The sequence below is a fragment of the Callithrix jacchus genome, chromosome 1 (assembly GCF_049354715.1).
Source record: "Callithrix jacchus isolate 240 chromosome 1, calJac240_pri, whole genome shotgun sequence".
In the NCBI taxonomy this organism is placed as follows: Eukaryota; Metazoa; Chordata; class Mammalia; order Primates; family Cebidae; genus Callithrix; species Callithrix jacchus.
In genome coordinates, this window is record NC_133502.1 from 24,397,215 (window position 1) to 24,419,237 (window position 22,023).

The window sequence follows — 22,023 nt, forward strand, 5'->3', positions numbered from 1 at the left end:
CAAGATTAAACTGTAATGAGCTGCTTCTATGTAGGAAGCCCAACTTAGACTTTATGCTCTCATCTAAATAGCTGTTTCTTTCTTTGAAGTGTGCATTTCTTGTAGAATGGCAATATTTGTTGTTTAATTAATGAGACACCAGGAATAGATGAACAGTGAATATTGTTGCCTTTCCAGAATGCAGAATAATTGTGGTCAAATTAATTTGAAAATATAACATTTGAGAGGATCTTAAACCACTTTTTTAAGTTCAGAGCTTCTCTGAGACTTCAATATGTGACATGCCCCCAAACCTTATAGGACAGAGACATCATGTAAAATGCTTTCCATAGATCTTTGGAATGAGTTTCAATAAAACAATTAATGTGATGCATTTGATGATCATGTTTAGGGAAAAAATAATGAAAATGAAGTTAAATTGTGTTAGCCTTTTATGACTTATAATGTCTGAATCCTGAGCCATTCCAGACAGCTTGGGCTGTTTCGTCCAGAGAGTTAGGGCTAAAAATTGGCAATGACTTTTTAATATTAGTGAAAATCACCACCCCAATGTTTAAATAAATAGTCAAAACACTTGAACAGATAATTTATGAAAGAAGAAATACAAATGGCTACGAACATGTGAAGAAATAGGTAGCTTTTCCTGGATTTAAAGATGCTAACTAAAAACTGTTCTAATATATTATCAGTAATAAAATATCAAATGCTAACTAAAAACTGTTCTAATATATCATCGGTAATAAAATATCAAAATATTTATTATTATTCATAATTTATTGACATAGTTATTTCCTTAGGTCCCAAAGGATATTCTCTCACAGATCTTGCAATCCAGGAGGGGATATGATCAGTTAGTAAACATACATGTGTTTGAGACATTGGCCAGTAATCATTGCTGGGAGGAAATTGGAACAGTCAGGGAATGCGAAGTGAAGAAGTGTGAGGGACAGAGGCTCTTGGACAAGTGGCTCTAGGAAGAAGCTGTAAAGGAATACGCCATTCCAAGACACCCTTAAGGACACTGGACGGTCCAGAGATTTGGAACAGAAGGGACAGAGTCAGAGGGAGCCATGTGTGTGAGGGACAGAAGATCTGTGGCCAGAATTGAGTGCGCTAGAGGTGGGTGGAAGTGCGATGATCAGAGAAAGGGCTGGGAGCAGGAGGCTGGAGCCACAGGGGCACTTGGAAATCAAGGGAGCGGGGAGCTTTATTCCAGGAATCATGGCAGATTTTGACGGGAGAGGGAGGCAATGAAATGTGTCTCTTAAAAATCCCTCTGGCTATTCTGTGAAAAATTAACTCTGCACACAATTTTGATGAGGGGCTGTGGCTTTGATAAATTAGAACCAACTAAACCTGTTAAGACACCACTAGAGCAATCTGAGCAAGACAGGGTGGTTCTGGAATAAGGGATTAGAAGAAGAGTTGGTGAGAACGGTCAGATGTGATTCATCAGGAAGAAGAGCAGCGGCAGAACTCACTGATTGATTTGCCAAATACAGAGAGAGAGAGAAATCAAGAATTTCCTTATTTGGGGCTAAGTAGGTGGTTTATAAGTCAGTGAGGTGGAGGCACTGGAGCACCTCAGAAAAATGTATTAAGCACCCTAATAATTTTATATGATTTAGTATAATAGTAATTTCAGTGATGGAAATGCTTTAAATGGGGTAAAGGGAAATGTTGCCTAGATTTATGTATACTAGTGTTATTTATAACAGTGACATGTAAAAATCAATGTGTAAAACTAAAATGGCTAAATGAATTGGTATATAAATGTAATGGAATGTGGCATAGTCATTTAGGTACTGCCTAGTGACACAGGAAAAAAAATGTTGATGATTACTAAATTAAAATGAGGATATAAAACTATAGGCATGTTATGTTCTCAATTTATTTTCAATAAATGCACTCATTTAATGAACATGAATTGAATGCTTACAGCATGTCTTTGAACACATAAAAAGTAAACTCATTGAAATATTTATGGTATTTACCTTTGAGTGGAGAGATTATAAATTTATTTTATTTCAGTTTTACTATCTTTAAATGTTTAGATAACTGTATTAATGTAACAATTCTAAAAGCTTTAAAAAAGCAGTATTTCTATAATAGCAAAGTATTCAAACTGATAACTTTTCCAGACTTTCCATAAAATATATATGAAATACACGATTTCCTCAACTGGGTGTTTTAAAATTATGAGGCATTCGTGCCTTCTGAAAAATCTGTGAGCTGCTCCTCAGCAGTCTCTTTCAAAGTGTCACATTGGCCTCTCTGATCACAGCTGCCTATGTTTTCCAGTTCATGTCTTAAAGCTCAAAGTTACCTCCCCATCACACTCTTTGGGGTGCATTCACAGGAAAATGAAGCCACTGAGGTATGAGAGACCAGTGAGAAAATAAGAACCATTTCCAATACAAATCTCAACACGAAGAACTTTTCTACACAATGACAAGGACTACACATTAGAACGTGGTGAGAGCAGCACCTAGACAACAAGAGTCTAGGTTGCCCGCTAACCAAAGACCATTCTCATTGGTTACTCAACAAATTCCCTAGAATAGAGTCAGCTATGGGCAAGTGGAAATGATGAGGCTAGAGAGAGTTGGGTCTAGATGAGGCTAGAGAGAGAAGTGAAGTGGATACTTGTAAACCTCTGGCATCACAATATAATCCCGTGTTATTAGAATAAAAGCTTGCAAAATACTAATGGCATTTTTCTGATCTCGGTATCTATCTACCTATCTATCTCTCTCTATATATATACATACATGTCTATAACGGTGAGGACTACAGAAAAAAGAACTATCCTCTCCCTAGTGGGAGAGTAGGGTGTAAAGGATAGTTCTTTATCAATCAATATCTATATAGATATATACATGGGGGTGTATATCACACGCGCATGCGCGCGCGCACACACACACACACACACACACACATATATATATATGAGGGTAGTCCTCACTTTTTTCTACTAGCACATGAATACAACAGCGCTCCATTTGCTGTGGAGAGAGAAAAACCATCTATAATTCATAAGCATAAAACATCCACTTATAGGGCTTATTTTCTATTTTTCCTTTCATGTTAGATGCCAGCATTTATTTAGATTTTTTTAGAGCAGTTTTAGGTTCACAGCAAAATTTGAGAGAAAGATAGAGATTTCACAAGTACTTCCTGACCCCACACAGGCACAGCCTCCCCTGTTTCCAGCATCCCCACGACAGTGGTCCATTTGTTACAACTGATGAACCTACCGTGACCTGTCGTTATCACCCCAAGTTCATAGTTAACATTAGGGTTCATTCTTGGCGGTGTACATTCTATGGGTTTGGACAAAGGCAATGACATGGATCCACTCGTACAGAAACTTGCAGAGCATTTTACTGTCCTAACGACCCTCTGTGCTCTGTCCATTGATCACCACCTGATCCATTTCCTGACAATTACCAAACAATCTTTCTATTGTCTCCATAGTTTTATCTTTTCCAGAATGCCATCTCCTTGGAATCACACAAGGTTTAGACTTTTCACATTGGCTTTTGTTTCACCTGGTTATATGCATTTAAGGCTTCTCCATGTCTTTTCATGACTTGATAGTTCATTTTTATGTAGCTGTGAATGATATTCCAATGTCTGGATGTACCACAGTTTATTCATTCAGCTATTAAAGAATATCTTGGTTGCTTCTAAGTGTTGGCAGTTATAAAAAAAGCTGATACAGACATCTGTGTGTAGGTGTGTGTGGATGTAATTTTTCAACTCCTTTGGGTAAATACCAAGGGGCATGATTGCTGGGTCATAGAGTAAGAGTAGATTTACTTTGTAAGAGATTACCAGGCTGGCGTGGTGGCTCATGCCTGTAGTCCAGCACTTTGGGAAGATAAAGAAGCAGGATTGCTTGAGCCCAGGAATTAGAAACCAGCCTGGACAACATGGTGAGACTCAGTTTCTGCAAAAGAAAAAAAAAATTACAAAGAAAGAAATAGGTGAGCATGGTGGTGCACACCTGTGTTCCTAGCTACTTGGGGAGGCTGAGGCAGGAAAGCCCAGGAGGTTTAGCCTTCAGTGAACCATGTTAGTGCCACTGCACTCCAGCCTGGGCAACAGGGCAAGACTGTGTCTCAAAAGAAAGAAAGAAAGAAAAAAAAAGAAATTGCCAAACTGTCTTCCAAAGTGGCTGTACCATTTTGCATTCCCACAAATGATAAAAGAGAGTGTCTGGTCCATTGATTCACACCCTCACAAGCATTTGTTGCCATCAGTGTTCTAAATTTTGACCACTTTCATAGGTATGAAGTGTTGAAGGAGACTACAGAGAAAGAACCTCTAATGCAGTGGGTGATCCTGAATTACATCCTAAGCCTTGGAAAAAAGTGCTATCAAGGGCGTACTTGGAAAAATTGATGAAATTTGAATATTAACTGTGGTTTAAGTAATTCAACATGTTAATGTTGAATTTTCTGGTTTTGATAACTATTTTGTAAAGGAATATCCTTGTTCTTATAAAATACATACTAAAATATTTAGGGATAAAGAAGCATGATACCTGCAACCTTTCCAGTGGTTTAAAAATTGTGTGCAGAAGGTATGCGAGAGAGAGAGAGTTCGGGGGTGATAGAAAAGAAAAGGAGGAGGAGAGAGAGCATGAACAAAAATAGAGAACAATATAAAGAACAGGTGAGTTTGGACGTCTTAGTCTGTTTGGCCTGTTAAAACACCATAAACCAGGGGGCTTATACACAACAGAGCCTTATTTCTCACAGTTCTGAAGGCTGAGAAATCCAAGATCAAGGTGGCAGATTTGATGTTTAGCGACCGCCTGCTTCCTGGTTTTCAGAGTTGGCTGTCTTTTCACTGTATTCTTACCTGGTAGAAAGGGCAAGAGAGCTTTTTACGGTCTCTTTTATAAAGGCACCAGTCCCAATCCTGAGACGTTCAACCTCATGACTTGACCATCTTCCAAAGGCCCCACCTTCTGACATAATCCTGGAAGTTAAAATATTAGCATATAAATTTGGGGTAGTATCTCCATATATGTAAACATGGAGTCCATTTTATTAGATAAAGGGTATCGTGTTAGTTTCTTAAGGTTGTCGTAATAGAGTACCACACACTGGTGGTTTCAAACAACAGAAATGGCTTCTCTCATAGTTTTGGAGGCCAGCAGTCTGAAATCAAGGTGTCGGCAGTACTGTGATGTCTGTAAGATCTCTAGCGGGACTCCCCCTCTTACATCTCCAAGCTCCTGATGGCCCCAGGTGCTACCCGGCTTGTGACAGCTTCACCCCAGTGTCTGCCTCCGTCCTTATGTGGCTGCCTTCCCCTGCGTGTGTGTCCATTTTCAAAATTCTCTCTTCTTACAAGAATACCAGTTGGACTGGATTAAGGCCCTTCCTACTCCAGCCTGACTCACCTTAACCCTTACACCCATAGTCACCCCATTTCCAAATAAAGCCACATTCACAGGTACTTGGAGGTAAGGCTTAGATACATCTTTTTGGAGGAAATGCAGTTCAAACCATAACAGGTACATAGGAGTGCCTTGCATTACTCTTGCAACTTTCTGTAAATTCAAAATGATATTTTTAAAAGTTAACAAAATGTGTTAGCATGTAAAGAAGTGGTCTTTGTTTACTAAAATGCCATTAGATAGATAATTATCTTTTAAAATGTGACCATTCCAGCCTGGATGACATAGTGAAACCCTGTCTCTCGTGAACAATAGAAACATTAGCTGGGTGTGGTGTGAGCATCTGTAATCCCGGCTCTCAGACGTCTGTGGCAGGAGAAACTCTTGAACCTGGGAGGCGGAGGTTTCAGTAACCGGAGATGGTACCACTGCACTCCAGCCTGGGTGACAGAGCAAGACTCAGTCTCAAAAAAACCAAAATCAATCAATAAATAATAATAAAATAGAAGTGATTATTCGTGTGTTACATAACTATCACTAAATGAAATAATCAACAAGTATATTCTTTGAGGTTAAATCGTTACATAACGTAAACCAATAAATTCTTTTTTTTTTTAAAGGAAATGTGCACCTCTTGGTTCATATGCCATATGGCTTGTGGTAAATTAAATTTCCATTTGTGGGGAATGATATATTTGAGTTTCATGTGGGGAATGATATATTTGAGTTTCATCCCCAACACTCCAGGAACATAGCTGAGGACAAGTTGGAAGTTAAGCCGTCTTCCAGTTTCAATAATTAGAGAGGAAATTTGCTCAGGGCTCCTAGTAGGAACTATGCAGTCTTCAACTGCAGAAGGTATTTGAGGGGTTGCTATTGATTTGCACATATAACTTTAATTAATTTTATTTCCCTGATGAAAATCAATTATGATATGATGATTGATTTTTTTTGAGCCAAACTGAAAGACATGCCTCACACTCTATGCTGCACAAATACAGCATTTTTGTGGAGCTGTATGAAGCTTTTCTGAATTTGGAATTACTTCTTTCAGTAAGACAAAAACTAAAAAGTACTGACAGTATGACAAATTTGACATCTAGTGATTAGATGTAGGAATATATATTATGAAGATATTGGATGTATGTGCACACACACATACACAAACCCCAGGGTTTAAGCTGTTAGTGGGAACCAAATATCAAGATGTTCTCTTGCATCATGAGAAAGTATGTATGTTTCTAATATTCTCGCTTTCAATATCATTTTCACACACCCTCTTCCTAATCCATATGTTCTTATAAAGTTCAGCATTCAGTCACTTAAAAACATTACTTTTAAGATTTAGGAACTGGCCAGGGGCGGTGGCTCAAGCCTGTAATCCCAGCACTTTGGGAGGCAGAGGCGGGTGGATCACGAGGTCAACAGATCAAGACCATCCTGGTCAACATAGTGAAACCCCGGCTTTACTAAAAATACAAAAAATTAGCCGGGTACGGTGGCGCGTGCCTGTAATCCCAGCTACTCAGGAGGCTGAGGCAGGAGAATTGCCTGAACCCAGGTGGCGGAGGTTGCGGTGAGCCGAGATCGCGCCATTGCACTCCAGCCTGGGTAACAAGGGCGAAACTCCATCTCAAAAAAAAAAAAAAAAAAGATTTAGGAACTGTAGTGTGATTGCTGACGCTGTTGTTCCTGTATTATGAAGTAAGTTTAGGCTTGGATATTTGTTTTATGTGTGAAATTCTTCTCTAGAATCCTCAACTCCCCTGCTTCTCATCTTCTGAAATAAAACAAACGTGTACAGTCAAAGATGCTCATCAATATATGAAATTATCATCAATATTTATGTTTAGTGTAGCTCCTCATTCTGTAAGAAAGCATTGCGCCGTTTACTCAAGGAATCAATCAATATGAGCAGTGATTCAGGATCATTTTTCTCTCACTTTTTTTATTCATAGCTGAAAAATTATGTACTGGAGTTTTCAGAAGAATGAAACTTGAAATGTAATAAGAACATTTTTAAAAGATATGTTAAAATATCGTTTGTATTTTGGAAGAGAAAAATTATACTGTAGAACACATAGATTTTAAAGTCCTCATATCATATAAATGGGCAATGTCAAAAGAAATAATGTTATTGAATTTGATTGTTTTCATTTCACAGAATTTAGTAAATAGATTTGCTATGCCTGAGTGGTTCAAAATAGAGGTTTCTTTTTTTTTTAATGAGAGCTAATATAATACCTTATAAATGCTACTGATTCCTAACCTCATGGGTGGTATCACCTTTGGTATTCTGAAAACTAGATTTTCTGAGGTTCTCTGACATTTTGACACAGTCTCATCAGCTCCTTAGTTTCAGTGGGATCCATTACCAACTAAAATTGCGCATTTAGTTCTGAGTTAGCTGCACTGATGATAAAAATCAGCTGTGAATCTTCTCAGTGGGGTACATAGTAATCTTAACGTACGGTAAAAGTAAGGAAACTTGAAATGAAATTAATTTATGCAAAAGGGAAGAATTATGGTATTTGCACATATGCAAGTGTGAGATATTAATCAAGTTTTCTAGGGCTCTTTGGAGTATTTACAGCACATCACCTTAGCTTTGTCCTCTAGCATGCTTTCTTCCAGTGCAAAAATGGGTTTGGAATCCCCAAGTCTTAGGGGTAGGTTTTTCCTATAGAACTTCCATGAATTGTTATAACTTGAGAAACAGTAAAGCCTTCACTTGCCAAAATATTTTACTCTAGCCTGCCATGGAATCTACATGCCCAGCTTCGAAGAATCCATTTTGTGTAAGGCATTATCTCCAAATGCAAGTATTTTACGCAATTGAGGGAAATGTTGTGGCCAGTTTTCCTAAGGAAACTTATCTTTTTCATGATAGGGCATGGGAAGAGTCAGATTTTATTCATGGAGGCAAGACAGAGGACTCTGCACATAGCAGGAATTGGGAAGTTGTGGGCATCCAGACAGAATAAAGGATGGAAACTAAGGCATAGATTACATAGAGAGGTGGATACAGAGAGATACCACGGGCCTGCACTGGAAGTTTCCAGAGCTGTTAGCACCATTCCACAAGCTCCAGACCTTCCGACCTTGGTCCACACCTCCTTGGTATAGTTAGCTAGTTAATGAGTGGCAACATATGCTTCACCTAGGCACAGTAAGCATTTATATTATTTCCTATATTCCTTAATGGAGTATTATGCCCAGGGCACTTGTCTCTACATGTTTGTATTCTTATCTGTAGCACTCCAATAAAACCACTTCAAATAGGCACTTACCATGCCCTCTCGAGTTTTAATATCAGGAAAACTGGGTCTTTTCAATAAGATCACGCTAGCCATTTTGCTGGCAGCACATCTTATTATCCAAAGCACGACATAGAGCTTTCCTTGCACCCAGTAATATATTATCAATATTTTTTATACTCTACCAGAATTAACCTATTTTATCTTCACAACAACTCTATGGGAGAATTAAAGTCAAAGAGGGCAAGTAGTTTGTCCAAGGTTACATGACTGACAAGTTTTGAGCCGAGATTTGAACTGGTTTTGTGTCCTTAAACGTTCAGCTCTGCTGCCCCTGGTGGAGAACTGTGGATGTATGCCTTGAGCGCGTCACCAACACAGACAGGCCATGTGGGTTAATATATTTGTTAAATGCAATAGCTCAGAAAGGGTGTGCGTACTTAGAACTCTGCATGCCAAATACCATGAGTCTCATGCATGTAGTCTTCCCAAGTTGTGCTTATAATTAGCAAAGCTTGCTTTTACCTATGAGGAAACTGGGGCATAGCAACCTTAAGAATAAGTCATAAAGTTCATGAGGGGAGGCCCCAGGATTGAATCACAGACCATTAACTCTGTATCACTGTGCAATACTCACTTTCTCATAGAAACGCACCAGTAAAAACAGAGGTACTAGCCAGGGTCCAGTAGAAGACAAAAGGTCCACCAAAGAAGGGAGTTTGAATAGGATGCATTTAATGTAAAAATCATCTAGGGAAGGTAGATGAATTGCAAAGCGGGGGGTAAAGATGGTACTGAAAACTAACAGAACAACAGATACAGGAAGCAGCTGCTGTTCCCCACTTTGGGAGAGTACCCGGAAGAGACCCCTCAGGAATTGAAATTTGGTAGACCTTTCTAGAGAGGATGTGGGTGTGGCCTCTGCATGGTGGGGAAATTCACAAAGGCACTTGAGGCTGGTTCTGACAATTAGGAAGCTATTGGCCGGGTGGCAGCAAACCTGGCTGGAGGGTGTGCACCACTGGGTACCGTACAGTGGGCAAGAACAAGAAGGAACATCCCGGGCCAGTGAGATGAGCCCCTTCCTCCTGCAGTGTCCCCTCATTTCCCAACTGCCAAAGCCACCACCTTCAATCTGGAATCTCTTCTAAGTGGTCCAATGTCAGTGAAGTGAATTCCTATTCTGCCTTTGTTTGTCTAATGTTCTGGGAATCCATGTTTACCTATGTTCCCCAGGTATGTAGGTTCATGAACATTTCACATACATTCCTACACAGCTGGGGAATGTCTCTCTCAACCACAGAATATTGCTCCCTGTATCTGCTATTCCCATACTCGTCATAGTTCTCCAGATTACAATCAGTAGTTATTTCCTTTTTCCTCATTAATTATTCATATCCAATCCCTCATTAAAATTATTGGTGGAAAATATGGCTCCTAGAGGGAGATATATGCCATATTAATGTAAAATCTCATGGTTCTCTTGATGAGTCAGCTGCTTCATCCAGGGTCCTAGTATTTACTTTCCCCAAAGGATACTGGGATTTCACTGTAGGCATGAATCTAGCAGAAACGGGGTGGTTATGGTGGGACTAGAAGAAAAGGAGTATCCTCTTTCAAGGCATTTTTTCCAGGTGAAGTCATCACAGTTTATAACCAAACAATGGGCATCTCCTCAGTCACAGGAGGTCAAGCGGCATCCCTGTAGAGGAATAATACTCAGGGTGACTCGAGGACTCAAGATTGTCTGTTTCACAGCTAGGTGCAGTGGCTTACACCTGTAATCCCAGAGCTGTGCAGGGCCAAGGTGGATGGATCACTTGAGGACAGGAGTTTGAGACCAGCCTGGCCAACATGGCGAAACCACATCTCTACTAAAAATACAAAAATTAGCCAGGCATGGTAGCGCGTGCCTGTAATCCCAGCTATTCAGGAGGCAGAGGTAGGAGAACGGTTCAGACCTGGGAAGCAGGGGTTGCAGTGAGCCAAGATCACACCACTGCACTCCAGCCTGGGTGACAGGGCGACAATCCGAGAATCCAAAGAAAAGAAAAAGATTGTCTGTTTCACTGGAGTCCAATCAGATATTGCCATTTCAGGTCTCAGGACACCAGACCATTGCACTTAACAAGAACGTTCAGAAAATATACGATGAGAGTGAATTCATCAGGCATTGTAATTCAGCCACCTACACAATTATGTGAGATTTATTATAGAGCATTCAGCAATATAAACTCTCAATGTGAAAAATCCTTCCAAGGCTGGGATGGAACGTCTCTGGTTCTCATATTATGACTTGAGCTTATGGTTAAAAGACTTGGCCTTGGTTTGTTGTTTGTTTTGTAAGATTTCCACTGCACTCATGGGGGGAATCCATGACACACCACCATCCTCGTCATCATTATTTCTGCGGTAATGGACAGGTGCCAGAATCTTGGCCACTAGGGCAGAAATAACTCCCAAGACACATGCTTCAGTTTACCCTTCAGGACAACGAACAGGTGATAGCTTGATTGCCTTGATTATTTTAGTAATCCAAGCTGTGGAGTCCTGAGCTGCTGTCTCCCACTGGCATGGCCTCAGCAGCATATCACACTCAGTTCACCTCACCTATCAACAAATCCTATCACTGAGGGCCTGTCCCCGTACCCTGGGACCACCCATTCTTGAAAAGTGTCCCGTTAGCATCCATCCAGGATCCAGAATTTCCACCAATCACTTGAAAAAGAAAGATTGACTGTAAATAACTACTAACTAGTAAAAAAAAAAAACCCAGAACTGCTTACTGTGATCAAGGTAACTGGAGAATGCAGGAATAGCAGATTCAGGGAGCAGATACTGCTTCTGGGGCTAAAAGCAACAACTGAGGGGGAGGAGTCTGCTTGGAAGTGGCCCCTCCCCAAGGTTGAGAGTCAAACCCCATTGGAGAGGGTGCGGCTGTGACCACAGTGGGGGCAGAAACTTCTGGGAGGTGGCTCAGGCCAGGATGCAAGCAGGAAACAGGTACCAGCAAAATATGCCAGGAAGCTTCGCTGTGGGAGGCCAGTATAAATCGGCGGACCATTTGCTAGGATACAAGAGAAACTTGCTGTTGGGCTGCTAGGGAAACTCACCCAGGGATGTGCGCCCCTGGGTTCCCCACACACCAGTGACAAGGAGACCTGGGGCTTCCTCCTGCTGTGTCCCTCCAGCGCCCTCTACTGGCAGGCCCGACACTGTTTCCTCTGGTAAAGGAGAACCCTCCAAAGGCCCAGCCCCAGAATCACCAAGGCGGAGCAAAACATGGGTTGACCTGGAGCTGATCCTTAATTGATGAATGGCAAAACATGGAGCCTGAAATCGTTCATTTCATTTTCAAGGTCTCAGACTTTCTGACACAGCAAAGCCTCTAGCCATAAATTGCAGAAATGCTTCATTGACCACGGATTGCCTTGGTGGGATAAGAAGAGCAAAGCGTTCTTTCCTTGTAACTGTCACGTGTGGCAGCTCAGAAAAAGTCGCAACATTCTTTTTCACTTTTTGTTTAGCCAAAGTTTGTACCATCACAAAGGCAATAATGAGAAACAGTTCCCTGGACTTAGCATTTGGAAGAAAAATGAAGGTACATTAAAATTAATTTGTATTGTTTAAAGAGTGAAAGCAAGGCATTTTTTCCAAATGTTTGGAAAATTAGTAATTATGGATTGAGATCGAATCCATAATTCAATCATGGATTGAAGAATGTGGGCTCTCAGTTATGTTAGTCATAAAATTACTGACGTCAAGAAGAAAAATCTAAGAAAGAAAGAAAGAGGGAGGAAGGGAAGGAAAGAAAGAGTCTCTCACAAATGTCATCTATCGGGAATGATTGAAGGTAGGTCAGATAAGTATGAGTATAATGATTTTGTAACTATATAAACCCTTGAAAATAAAGGTCAGAAAATTTACTTTTAAAAATTGCTATATAAATTAAAATTCTTTGTCTCAATTTTTAATAATTAGTTTGGGTTCAGTTTTTGACTATTTTTTAATTTGTTTCAGTGAATCTTTTCTAGCACCTCACATGTGCCAGGCACTGTGGTAGATACTGGGAACAGAAAGGAGATGGAAACATGATCTATGAGCAGGAAGGTTAGCAACTTTCAGAAAGGCCAGCTTCAATATTGGGGATAATACCAGGTAATTTAGCAGCACAGGAGAGTGAGTGACTCATGCCTTGAAATTTCAATGAAGACCCCAGCTAAAACACTCAGCCCCATGCTTCAGGTGCAGACTGTCTCCGAAAGAGCCTGATGATTTCTTAAAGCACAGACAATATTCTTTCTAAGGGGATCATCTCTTTCAATGCCAGGTTACTTTTCTACTGGTTTTTCTTATAATTTAGAATATATACCTCCTAATTGTATTCATTATCACCTGTGCCCAGGGGTTTGGCATATGTAATATTTCACTGGGAACATTTATGAATTGGGAAGGATTCTCTACCACTGATGAGTGGAGTGCAGATTTTTCACTTAACACTGAAAACAGTAATGACACCCCTGCAGTTCTGTCTCTTGTTAATTGATTCTTTAGCAATTGATAATTGAGCAGGAACTGTCAGGTTCAAGTCCAGGTTCCAGCCCATGCTGAGGTCCAAGAACAGTGGGTGGAAAAATGGCAGATAGCTGAAAGGACACTTGGGGTGGGGCATAGGTGGGTGAAATATGGCTTTATTCAGCAGCTCTCTCTCAGCAGCAGCTCTCTCATCAGCAGCTCTCTCAGCAGTAGCTCTCTCAGTTTGCTCTGTCTCAGCTGCTTGGTCCAGCCACTCCCATGCACAGCTGCACGGCCACCTTTCCCGTGCCTTCAGGATCAGCAGCTTAACTCTTTCTCTCTGTGTATGAGCAAACAGAGCTGTGTCCTGGCTACCCTCTGTCCAACTGCAAAGACAGACAGTTCTGGCTCTCTCTTTGTCTTTCTCTGGGTGCAAGTATGCCTGATATGGTTTGGTTGTGTCCCCATCCAAATCTCAACTTGAGTTGTATCTCACAGAATTCCCACTTGTGGGAGGGACCCAGGAGGAGGTAATTGAATCATGGGGCCGGTCTTTCCCGTGCTAGTCTCATGATAGGAAGTCTCATGAGATCTGATGGGTTTATTGGGGGTTTCCATTTTTGCTTCCTCCTCATTTTCTCTTCCGCTGCTTGTAAGAAGTGCCTTTCACCTCCTGCCATGATTTGGAGACCTCCCCAACCATATGGAACTGTAAGTCCAATCAAACCTCCTTTTGTTCCCAGTGTCAGGTATGTCCTTATTAGTGGCATAAAAATGAACTGATACTGTAAATTGGTACCAGTAGAGTGCGGCGTTGCTGAAAAGATAGCCCAAAATGTGGAAGCAGGTTTGGAACTGGGTAACAGGCAGAGGTTGGAGCAATTTGGAGGGCTCAGAAGAAGACAGGAAAATGTGGGAAAGTTTGAAACTTCCTGAAGACTTGTTGAATGGCTTTGACAAAATTACTGATAGTGATATGAATAATAAGGTCCAGTGTGACGTGGTCTCAGATGGAGATGAAGACTTTTTTGGTAATTGGAGCAAAGGTGACCCTTGTTATGTATTAGCAGAGAGACAGGCAGCATTTTGCTCCCACCCTAAAGATCTGTAGAACTTTGAACTTGAGAGATGACTTAGGGGTATGTTGAGGAAGAAATTCCTAAGCAGCAAAGCATTCGAAGGTGACTTGGGTATTGTTAAAAGCATTCCATTTTAAAGGGGAAACAGAGTGTAAAGGTTCAGAAAATTTGCAGCCTGATGATGCAGTAGAAAAGAAAAGTCAATTTTTTGAGGAGAAATTCACACTGGCTGCAGAAATTTGCATAAGAGGCAAGGAGCCTAATGTTAATTTCTAAGACCATGGGGAAAACGTCTCCAGGCCACGTCAGAGACCTTCAGGGAAGCCCCTTCCATCACAGGTCCAGAGGCCCAGGAGGATAAAGTGGTTTTGCAGGCTGGGCACAGGGTCCACATGCTGTTTAGAGGGAACAGGTCCACCCTCTGAAATGTGTGGACATGAGATTTGGCAGGGCCAGGGGCAGAATGATATGGTTTGGCTTTGTCTCCACCCAGCCTGGAGACTTAGTGCCCTGTGTCCCAGTTGCTTCAGCCATGGCTGCAAGGGGCCAATGCAGAGCTCGGACCCTGGCTTTAGAGGGTGGAAGCCCCAAGCTTTGGCAACTTCTATGTGGTGTTGAGCCTGAGGGTACACGGAAGTCAAGAATTGAGGTTTGGAAACCTCTGTCTAGATTTCAGAAGATGTATGGGAATACCTGGATGCCCAGGCAAAACTTTGCTACAGGGGTGGGGCCCTCATGGAGAACCTCTACAGCAGTGTGAAAGGCAAATGTGGGGAGTCCCAACATAGACTTCTACTGAGGCACTGTCTAGTGGAGCTATGAGAAGAGGGCCACCATCCTCCAGACCTCAGAATGGTAGATCCCCTGACAGCTTGCACTATGAACCTGGAAAAGCCACAGACACCCAATGCCAGCCCATGAAAACAGCCAGGAGGGAGGCAGTACCCTGCAAAGCCACAGGGGTGGAGTTGCCCAAGACCATGGGAAGCCAGCTTTTGCATCAGCATGACCTGGATGTGAGACCTAGAGTCCAAGGAGGTCATTCTGAAACTTTAAAATGTGACTGCCCTGCTGGATTTTGGACTTGTATAGTCCCTGTCACCCCTTTGTTTTGGCCAAATTCTCCCATTTGGAATAGCTGTATTTGCTCAATGCCTATACCAGCATTGTATCTCGGAAGTAACTAGCTTGCTTTTGATTTTCCAGGCTCATAGGCAGAAGGGATTTGCCTTATATCAGATGAGACTTTGAATGGTAAACTTTTGAGTTAATGTAGAAATGAGTTAAGACTTTGGGGGACTGTTGAGAAGGCATGATTGGTTTTCAAATGTGTGGACATGAGATTTGGAGGGGCCAGGTGCGGAATGATATGATTTGGCTGTGTCTCCACCCAAATCTCAACTTGAATTGTATCTCCCAGAATACCCACGTGTTCATGGGGGGACCCATGGAGAGGTCATTGAATCATGGGGGCCGGTCTTTCCCATGCTATTCTTGCGATAGTATATAAGCCTCATGAGATGTGATGGGTTTATCAGGGGATTCTGCTTTTGCTTCTTCCTTATTTTCTTCTTACTGACGCTATGTAAGCAGGGCCTCTCGCCTTCTGCCATGATTCCGAGGCATGTGAAATCGTAAGTCCAATTAAACCTCTTTTTGTTCCAGTTTCGGGTTTATCTCGATCACAGTGTAAAAATGAACTAGTACAGCACATGTACAGTGTCAGCAGGGCAATTATGTGTTTTACAGACAACAGTGACGTAGGACAAGGCATGGCCCTCCCATGTTATGGCTACAGGCCTGTGCTGTAAACTCACTGAGTCACTCTGGATGTTTACCTTGGCCTATCCTTGACCAAAGCACAGCCATGTTCCTCACAGGAACGTAAGGAACTTACTTATTCCTGTAGTTTGGAAACTAAAGGAAAAGAATCATTAGCAAAGTCTACTGAAGAATATGCCTGAAGTAAGGGTTTTCTTTTTTCAAACTCTGAATAATTAAAACTAAACATACTAACAAATAATTTGAAGTCTTGAGGACCTTTTAAAATTATAATCATCCTTAGGTAAGTAAAAAATCTGAAATATATGACTTGCTCTATTCAGATGAAGTAATATCTTTACATGGTTATAGAAAATATAACATAGTACACTCAATATGGTGAGGTAAGAAACTCAACTTATTTGGGGAGAAAATGTTAAGATATCAAATATTTTACCACGTTAAGCTACTTTTTTGTTTGCTTTGGGTTTTTAAAAATACTATATTTGGAGTAGTTGTTTGGAAATCTGTACGTACTTGCTAAAGTATAGAAAATCACTTTGCATATAAAGAATAGTAGAAAAAACTCTAAATGTTAACATATAAAATTTTGACTGTGAATTATATTTTATGTAAAGTCATAAATAGGGATAGAATAAGAACTATACTAGTATTGCAACACAGAATGCTATTTTGTAAAAGGATCAGGGAAAATCTTTCCTTTGTCTGGCCTGAGGTTAATGACATGTTACCGAGAGGTATGTGGGAAATCTTGGACGATGGGCATATGTTCGTGCCATGCCCTAAAAGAAATGGTGTGGGCCATGCCTGATAAATGTTATGGAGCTCATTAGGGAATGTGGGAGCAATGGTGACAATTCATGTGACTGATTTCTGAAGAGTGCAAGCAAATCTATTGTTGTATTGAAGCTGAGATGGACAAGGGGTGGAACAGGAACACTCAGAGGTGCTATGCTGATGAAGGGCCCTTGGAAGCTAAAACGTGGAGTAGCCATATTTAATACGGTCAGCCCCCCGAGGTTTGTAGATCATGCCTTTTGTTAGAAACCAGTTTCTGGAAAGAGAAAAATCAACCTGTAGTCTTTAACTCAGGCCTTGATTAAAATGTTGTAGTGTGAGACCTCCCAGATGAGTTTCTGTAGAGAAGAAGGAGGTTAAAGATTGTATAGGATAGAGTTTTCAAAGTTCAGCTTATTTCCTGAAGAGTTATTTTAGAATCTTTGAAGGCACCAGACACTTCTATTATATTAGAAACAGGACTGAATATAGGGCAGCCAGAGCAGAGGTGAGGCGTGGGTTTACAGCTACTGACTAGAGATCGTGGGTTTAGCAAAGGGGTGGGGAAAGGTAGCTGGGGCCAAGGTTTTGCAAGGGTCAGTGGAAGGTTTTCAGAACATTCATCTCCACAAATCATTTAATATATTTGTCTTAAAAAATAATTTGAGCTTCCTACCTTATTCTTCAGGGTGCTCTCTACCGTAAACTATTTCTGCATCTGTTTCCCAACTAAGAGTGAAGTGAAACTCCTAATCTGCTTTTTATTTGAACAGTATATATGATGTTATATTTTATTCTTTTTATTAGGCTGGAGCCAATGTCCTTCTCCAGGACGTGAATGGAAATATCCCATTAGATTATGCTGTAGAAGGGACAGAATCCAGCTCTATCCTGCTGACCTATCTGGATGAAAACGGTAGGCAGAACTTTATAAAACCACAGAAAGAAATAGATTGGGAGAATTGTCAGTGTGTATTCACTTTCACAGGTCTGCTTACATGATTTCCAATGGGCGTGGTTCCCCACGTGGTGTAGGAGATGGTATTTCTTCCCTTCAACTCTCTATTGCTTTCACTGCACTGCATTGTGGTTTAGTCAATGCTGGGTTTTTCTGCAAGCCAGCAGAAATCTAGAGGCCAACAACCAAGGGAGATTTTAACAGGCATATAAAGTCCATAATTAGTGGGACTGGGTTTGTAATTATAATCCATTCTCCCCTGGGAGGGGAAGGGAAGTCAACCAACACAATTGAATTTTGAGCTACTGAGAGCAAGGTAATCTGAAGTGGATTCTCTTAGAAGCAGGTGGTCCTAGCCAGAATTATAGGCAAGGAAGTGAGGGTGTAAGTCAAGGGCAATGTATATATCATCCCCAAATCCACTCTTTGTGACATTTAGAACACAGAGGGCATCAGAAGAAAGCCCCATGGTCATGATGCTCGCCTGAGAAGATGAGACTGAGCCCCTAAATGCATTCACTGACAAAGGATTTGTAATTATACAAAGCCAGCGTATAATTCCATCAGTAACTGCAGCCTTGGGGAAGGGGGAGATATGAGAATCCCTGAGCCCAATATAGCATTAAACTAAAGAATTATGCCCCTCCGTTTTTCCCCTGTTGTTTAGGTGTAAATAACAATAAAGAAATTCTAATTCCTTCAAGAATGACCCTTGGCCGGAGAAACGTTTACAGTTTGTAAGAGCCACATGGAGCTTATGCAGACACTCTTTTTGCTTCTAAGGACACCTCACATCTGCCTCATTGTTCCCTTGTGCTCTCTGCCTCCTCCAGATTGCTTTCCTGAGAAAGGTTCATTCTGAGGATGGCTTTGAATAACAATAATTAGTACTTAGCAGCAGTGAGTTCTCAACTAAAATAGTCTCATTCATTGTGAAAGCAAGCTAGGTGTGGTTAGCATGGGGATGATGTGAGCGTGGGCCAGCTGCTGAAGGTCACCAAGTGGGGATTTCAGGCAGAAGCAGGCTGGGTCAGGTGGGCAGTCTTTCGGTTGACGACTGTCCAGCTCAGTCGTGCCTGGGCACTGTCACCTGTGGGAACGCTCTCTCACTTTCTCCAAGCCTTGTTAGCTGTGCCTTGATGGAGGCAGATTCCATTACTTCTAAAGGGACTGAAGCTTGAAGTGACGCAGACTTCGCTGTTGGGAAGTTAATTATTTGGATCTTTGCCAGACTTCACATGTGGTACACAATTTTGAATTTAGGTGAAAAACTTGGCACAATGGTGCCTATAGTTAATAATACTGTACTGCATACTTTGAAATGTGCCAAGATTATAGTTCTTATGTCAAGTGTTCTCATCACCAAATATAATAGTAAAAATAACAGTAAATAAAGAGTGTGGGAGAAAATTTGGAGGTGATGGATATATTGATGGCATGTAATATGGTGATGGTTCCAGGGATGTATACCTATCTACAGACATCAAGTGGTATACTATAAATAAGTGCAGTTTCTGTAGGTTGGACCTACTGCAGTAAAATGGTTTAAAAAAAGTAAGGCCAGGCGCGGTGGCTCACGCCCGTAATCCCTGCACTTTGGGAGGCCAAGGCGGGTGGATCACGAGATCAAGAGACTGAGACCATCCTGGTCAACAAGGTGAAACCCCGTCTCTACTTAAAATACAAAAAATTAGCTGGGCATGGTGGTGCGCGCCTGTAGTCCCAGTTACTCAGGAGGCTGAGGCAGGAGAATTGCCTGAACCCAGGAGGCAGAGGTTGCAGTGAGGCAAGATTGCGCCATTGCACTCCAGCCTGGGTAACAAGATTGAAACTCCGTCTCAAAAAAAAAAATAATAATAATAATAAAATAAAGTAGGAATGCCAAAGTTTAAAAAATTACTTGACCATGTTTTGTTCAGCTGTGCCAGTTCTATATTATTTCCTGCGTTTTCTGTTTTTCTGATTTTTTAAAAGCTACAGTAATAAATGTTTCTTTTAGAAAATAAAATTATATTTATTTGCAAAGGCACCCACATTGCTTATAAACCTCTCCAACTCATTACGGCATTTTAATAGGAAATTTTAGTATTCCAAGATCAGTATCTTATATCCTGTGTAAAGAATAAAATAAATGTGTTCCTTTGAGAAGTTGATTTAAAAAATGAATAACCAAAACCAAACCAAAACAAAACAGACAAGAAAAAGGTACTAACTCTTAAATGACTAGGAGAAAATATGTCACCACTATGGCCATCACAGTCAGCTGGTAAAATACATATTTGCTGCAGCAAACTCAATTTAATATCTCTTAAATTTTTAATTCTGTTTTCCATTTGTCACTACAGTCGCTCTGGCCCCTGCCTTCACATCCATCTGTTCTTCCCTCATTTCATTCACAGTCTGGTTCTGCTTATGTGGGTCTTCTTCCACTATCTCCATCATCTGCCGTAGTTCCCAGTAAATACTGTCTAATTTGATTTATTCTCTGGCCCTCTGCTTGGTACAGGCTTGTAGTTATCAACTGTGACAGAGTGGGCTGATGTCTTTAGAAATTCCTAATATTTCAAGATGAGATTTTTGTTATTGTTTGGCTCTGGGTATTTCAGCATCGCCTGTGTATAAGAGGTGGTTGCAATGCTGGAGTTTTCATTTCGCGTCGTGCGGTTTCACATCCAAGTACTTATCACCTGTCACATCAGGATGCATGTGGCAGAGGAGGCCAGCAACGTCATGAACAAGTCGATTACATGGAAAATCGCTGGTCACGAGTCCTAACTGTGCTGTCACCACTGACTTACGCTGTAAACTCAGGGACAGCAATTAACCTCGGCTCACTGCCTGAGCCTGGCAGGCTGGAAAATGAGACAACCACAGAGAGCTGATTGAGCATTTGATGAATATTAGATCCCCAGTGCAAGGAGAACCAGCTGGCATGCAAGGGAGGCAATCGATTATAAAGTGAGCCAGCACGGAAAGAAGGCACCGATGGAGAGCCGGAGGAGAGAGAGCCAGGACAAAAAATGAGAATAATATATACATTAGACACACACATGTAGAATTATCCGTGTTCCTGAAAGACACCAGAAGCTTCAGTTGGCTCTGCATACATCACCATTCACTGTCTTTTCTTCCTCCTTTCAAACCCATGCTTCTGTCAATCATAGCCCAAATTTATTTTCCTTAGTTCCTAGTGTCCTGTGATTCAGCCCACTGCAGTTCAGCTTCTAAACCTACAAACCCACTGGAAAGGCCCATGCAACAATTGCTCTTACCTTCCATAGTTTTCTATCCAGTGACTGCTTTTCTTTCCTTTTTTATTATCTCGTCTCTCTTGGACATTCAGTGACCTTGGTGCACTCTCTTAGGAACATTCTCTCTCCTGCCATCTTCCCACAGTTTTCTTTCATCTCTTTGAGCTTCTACTTAGGTTTCCTTCAGATGCTTCATGTGTCTGTCCAGATTGCTAAAATTTGGTCCCTCCTGAGGCTTTGTCTTTGAGGATCTTCCATCTCTCCTCATGCTGTTCCTGGGTTGTCCAATCCTTTTGCATCTGTTGTTACCACCTGTCGGGTCTCAAGAATATCCCTGTAGCTTAATTATCATTCAAGACCTTCACTCCTGTATATGCAGTTTTATTAAGTAACTCGACTTGAGTGTCAGATAGTTTGAAGTAACGTGTCTCGATGGGATGTATTATTGTCCCTTCACCTTTCACTTTCTATATTTCGTATTTTACCATGATCACTGGGAACATCACTTTTCTTCTCCCATGTCCCTGTGTCTGATTCTCACCAATTCTTACGGATTCTACTTATTTGATATCTTTCCACCCAGACCTCAAATCATACTGTCACTGCCTTAATTAACATGCTGGTCTTTCTACTTTGAATTACTACAGTAGCCTACAAAACCAGTCTTCTTGCCCCCAGTCTTAACTCTTCCCCTTCATTTCTCATTCCCAGATGAATAAGTATACGAATGTCATGTGACTTTCTTTGGTTAAGGCAGTTTAGTTGAAATGCTGGCCCTGCACCAGCCTGTCCAAAATCATGCATAGTCTGGGTTACAGTCTGCATGACTGAGTAAGATGGCCATAAGTCATGCCTGCTTTTAGGGTTGGGAGAAGGGAATGGGCAGAGGGTAGCAACACCCTTCCCATTTATTTCTCTTTGCTGGAGCTACTTTATCTGACTGCTCAACTCTTTTACTTCCTTGCATCTCTTAGAATGCTTACAATAGAAG

At 41.2% G+C, this 22,023-nt stretch overlaps 1 protein-coding gene across 7 annotated transcripts in view; it reads left to right on the forward strand.

Annotated features, from left to right (window-relative positions):
- MYO16 (myosin XVI) overlaps window positions 1-22,023 on the forward strand; it is a 773,187-nt gene that overhangs the window by 335,202 nt on the left and 415,962 nt on the right. For all 7 annotated transcript variants that reach the window (XM_054249238.2, XM_017970444.5, XM_078347436.1 and 4 more), the window contains exon 5: window positions 17,631-17,739. In XM_054249238.2, the coding sequence (XP_054105213.2) occupies window positions 17,631-17,739 (109 nt within the window). The remainder of the gene's footprint in view (window positions 1-17,630; window positions 17,740-22,023) is intronic.